Source organism: Sinocyclocheilus grahami, unplaced genomic scaffold (assembly GCF_001515645.1).
Source record: "Sinocyclocheilus grahami isolate Dianchi unplaced genomic scaffold, SAMN03320097.WGS_v1.1 scaffold548.1, whole genome shotgun sequence".
Lineage (NCBI taxonomy): Eukaryota > Metazoa > Chordata > Actinopteri > Cypriniformes > Cyprinidae > Sinocyclocheilus > Sinocyclocheilus grahami.
In genome coordinates this window covers 490,352-493,557 of record NW_015505727.1, presented here as the reverse complement: position 1 = coordinate 493,557, position 3,206 = coordinate 490,352, and the positions used below count along the sequence as shown (strand labels likewise).

The 3,206-nt window shown below is 33.6% G+C and overlaps 1 protein-coding gene across 1 annotated transcript; it reads right to left on the bottom strand.

Annotated features, from left to right (window-relative positions):
- Window positions 1-787: 787 nt before the first annotated feature.
- Window positions 788-3,206, bottom strand: LOC107555869 (RNA-directed DNA polymerase from mobile element jockey-like). The gene is made up of 2 exons (XM_016238787.1): window positions 1,631-3,206; window positions 788-858 (listed from the first exon to the last, which is right to left on the bottom strand). Exons 1-2 carry the CDS (start codon window positions 3,195-3,197, stop codon window positions 788-790), a joined length of 1,638 nt encoding a protein of 545 aa, XP_016094273.1. The 5' UTR covers window positions 3,198-3,206.

The following is a 3,206-nucleotide window of genomic DNA, read 5'->3' as shown; positions in this document are numbered from 1 at the left end:
AAATCAATTTATTAAATACAAAACAGAAAACATTCAGTTCAGGTTAATACAGCTACATATAGCCAAAAATGTAAATACACAAAAGTAAAAAAAATAAATAAATGAAAGAAAGCAAACAAAGCAATGTAAGACTATAGGATTTCATCATGTGAAAGTTGATGTGTGCAAAAGTCTTATCTGTAGTACATCAATGTCCAAACACTGTCCATAGCTGAAGTTGACTGATAGCAAATTAATAATCCAACCTCTTGTAATGAAAACACACCACAGCTCTCAAACACCAGAAAATAAATAAATGAAAGAAAGCAAACAAAGCAATGTAAGACTATAGGATTTCATCATGTGAAAGTTGATGTGTGCAAAAGTCTTATCTGTAGTACATCAATGTCCAAACACTGTCCATAGCTGAAGTTGACTGATAGCAAATTAATAATCCAACCTCTTGTAATGAAAACACACCACAGCTCTCAAACACCAGACTCTTCCTAACCAGGAACAATCAAAAATAGTCCAGACTATGGTCCCACGTCGAAAAGAACTTTAAATCCATATTCAAACTGGACCATGATGTGGTGTTCTCACCAATAAAGAGTCCTTCTAAAATTAATACAAATACATGGTCTTAAACTCTTAGCTTCAATCCAAACATAGCCCATACATACATGTAACATCTCTGCAAAAATCATCCACAATGAACACTTAAAAAAAAAAAAAAAAACACACAACTCCTTACATTAGACTGGGCTTGAAATGACACATTTCCCAAGCAGGACACAGCACAATGTGCTCAGCAGGTGAGCCATAAGTAACTCCCTCTTCTTCTTCTTCTTCTTCTTCCGTTTTTTGGCGTGTTACATCCTGTGTGCATATCGCCACCTACTTTTGCTGTTATGCAGTCATGGTTTATTTATCAATTTATTCCTTGTTTTTGCTTTTCCTGTTCTTACACCCGTATATACACAAATATTCCTACTTAAATAATTATTCGATGCTCCATCCCATTCCTTCTCCCCAGGCTCCACCTGGCGCTGCGTGTTCAGCTCCTCCAGACTAAATCCGTGGTCCCTACAGATCCAGAATAGAATAGAGCATCGGCATTCTATATTTTAAATCCTTTCACTTAACCCAGAAGTATATATGTATTTTATTAATATCATGTATCCTTCTCTATCTCTGTTAAACTCATATCCTAATAAGTATTCCAAATCCTTATTTACCTTACCTTTCTTGTTTAAATATGATATTAATTCCTTTCTTTCTTCATCATACCTTGTACAATTATATATTACATGCTCCACTGTTTCTTTCTCCCCACAATTCCCACACAGCCCAGTCTCATGTATTCCAGTTATGAACAGTGAAGCGTTCAATCCCGAGTGTCCAAGTCTCATCCTGGTTATAATAACCTCTTCTTTTCTATTTCTACCACTTACACTTCTTTTAGTATTAACCATTTTTTTAATATTATATAAATGCCTTCCCTTATTACCTGTATTCCATATACCCTGCCATTCTTTAATAATATTTTCCTTAATGATAGTTTTAATTTCACATTTACTTAAAGGAACATTAAAATCTATTACTTCTCTTCCTAAAGCATTTTTTGCTAATTCATCAGCAGATTCATTACCAGTTATTCCCACATGTGCTGGCACCCAGCAGAATCCAACTACCACACCTTTTCTTTGTATACGCCATAATAATGTAAATATTTCACACAACAAATCTTCTCTAGAAGATTGCCGAGTAATCAATGATGTTAAAACAGAAGCAGAGTCAGAGCATACCACTACTCTGTCTGGTCTTACTTCCTCTACCCATGTTAGTCCTATTATGATAGCAACCATTTCAACAGTATATATTGACAATTTAGATGTTAATCTTTTAGTTATGGATATTTTAAAATCTGGAATATATATTCCTACTCCTGTAAGCCCTGTTTTGGGGTCTTTAGATCCATCAGTATAAATGTGCATACTTGCATAAAATATTTCCTGAATATACTTATTTACATTATATTTAATACTACCCATTTCCTCCCATTCTCTTTTCTTATCCAATATCTCTAGATCAATTTTAACATCAGGAATTATCCATGTTGGCACCTCTCCCCATACAGGTGACACACTACATTCTATATTTGTTATCTGATATTTCTCTGCTAACTGATTTATATTCCATCCATATCCTCTCCCTTTGTTATTTGAGTATTCCCAGCAATTATTTAAAATATCTTTAGCTATATGTTTTCCAGAATAACTCTTTAAAGACAACCAATATACCAAAGACAATTGAACTCTCCTCAAGCTCAATGGCATTTCATTTGCCTCTACTAATAACGCATTGATTGGTGTTGTTTTAGTTGCTCCTAAGCATATTCTAAGAGCTCTATACTGTATCCTATCTAGACTCCTTAATAATGTTTCTGATGCTGAACAATAAATCATGCATCCGTAATCTATTATAGATCTTATCAAAGCTTGATATATTGTTAACATTGATTCTTTTTCAGCACCCCATTCTTTTCCAGCTATTGCCCTCATCACATTTAAAATCCTCCTGCATTTTTTATCTATTTCCTCAACATGCTTTTTCCAGGTATATCTCGCATCTAACCAAATTCCTAGATACTTAAAAACCTTTACTTGCTCTAAAGGTTTTCCATACAATAGTAGTTCAATATCTTTAGAAACTTCTTTTTTCCTACTGACCACCATATAACATGATTTATTTGTTGACATTTTAAAACTCCATTCTATACTCCATTTTTCCACCTTTTTAATAGCTGTTTGCATACTTGAAATCACTTGGGATACATTTCGACCTCTCTTCCAAATAGCACCATCATCAGCATATAACGCACATCCCACACCATATCCTAAATTGTCAAAAATATCATTAATCATAATGTTAAAAAGAATTGGACTTATTACACTCCCTTGTGGAATACCATTTTCTGCCTTAAAAACTGATGACTGGCACGCTCCTACTTGTACTAAAAATGTTCGTTCAAATAAAAACTGAGATAACCAATTATACATTTTACCATCTATTCCTATCATTGCTGCTTTAATTAACAACCCTTCTCTCCATATTGTGTCGTATGCTTTTTCTATATCAAAATATACTACTACCATAATTTCTTTCATTTTTATTGCCTTCTCTATTTCGTTACTGACTTTTATTAATGCATCCATAGTTGATCT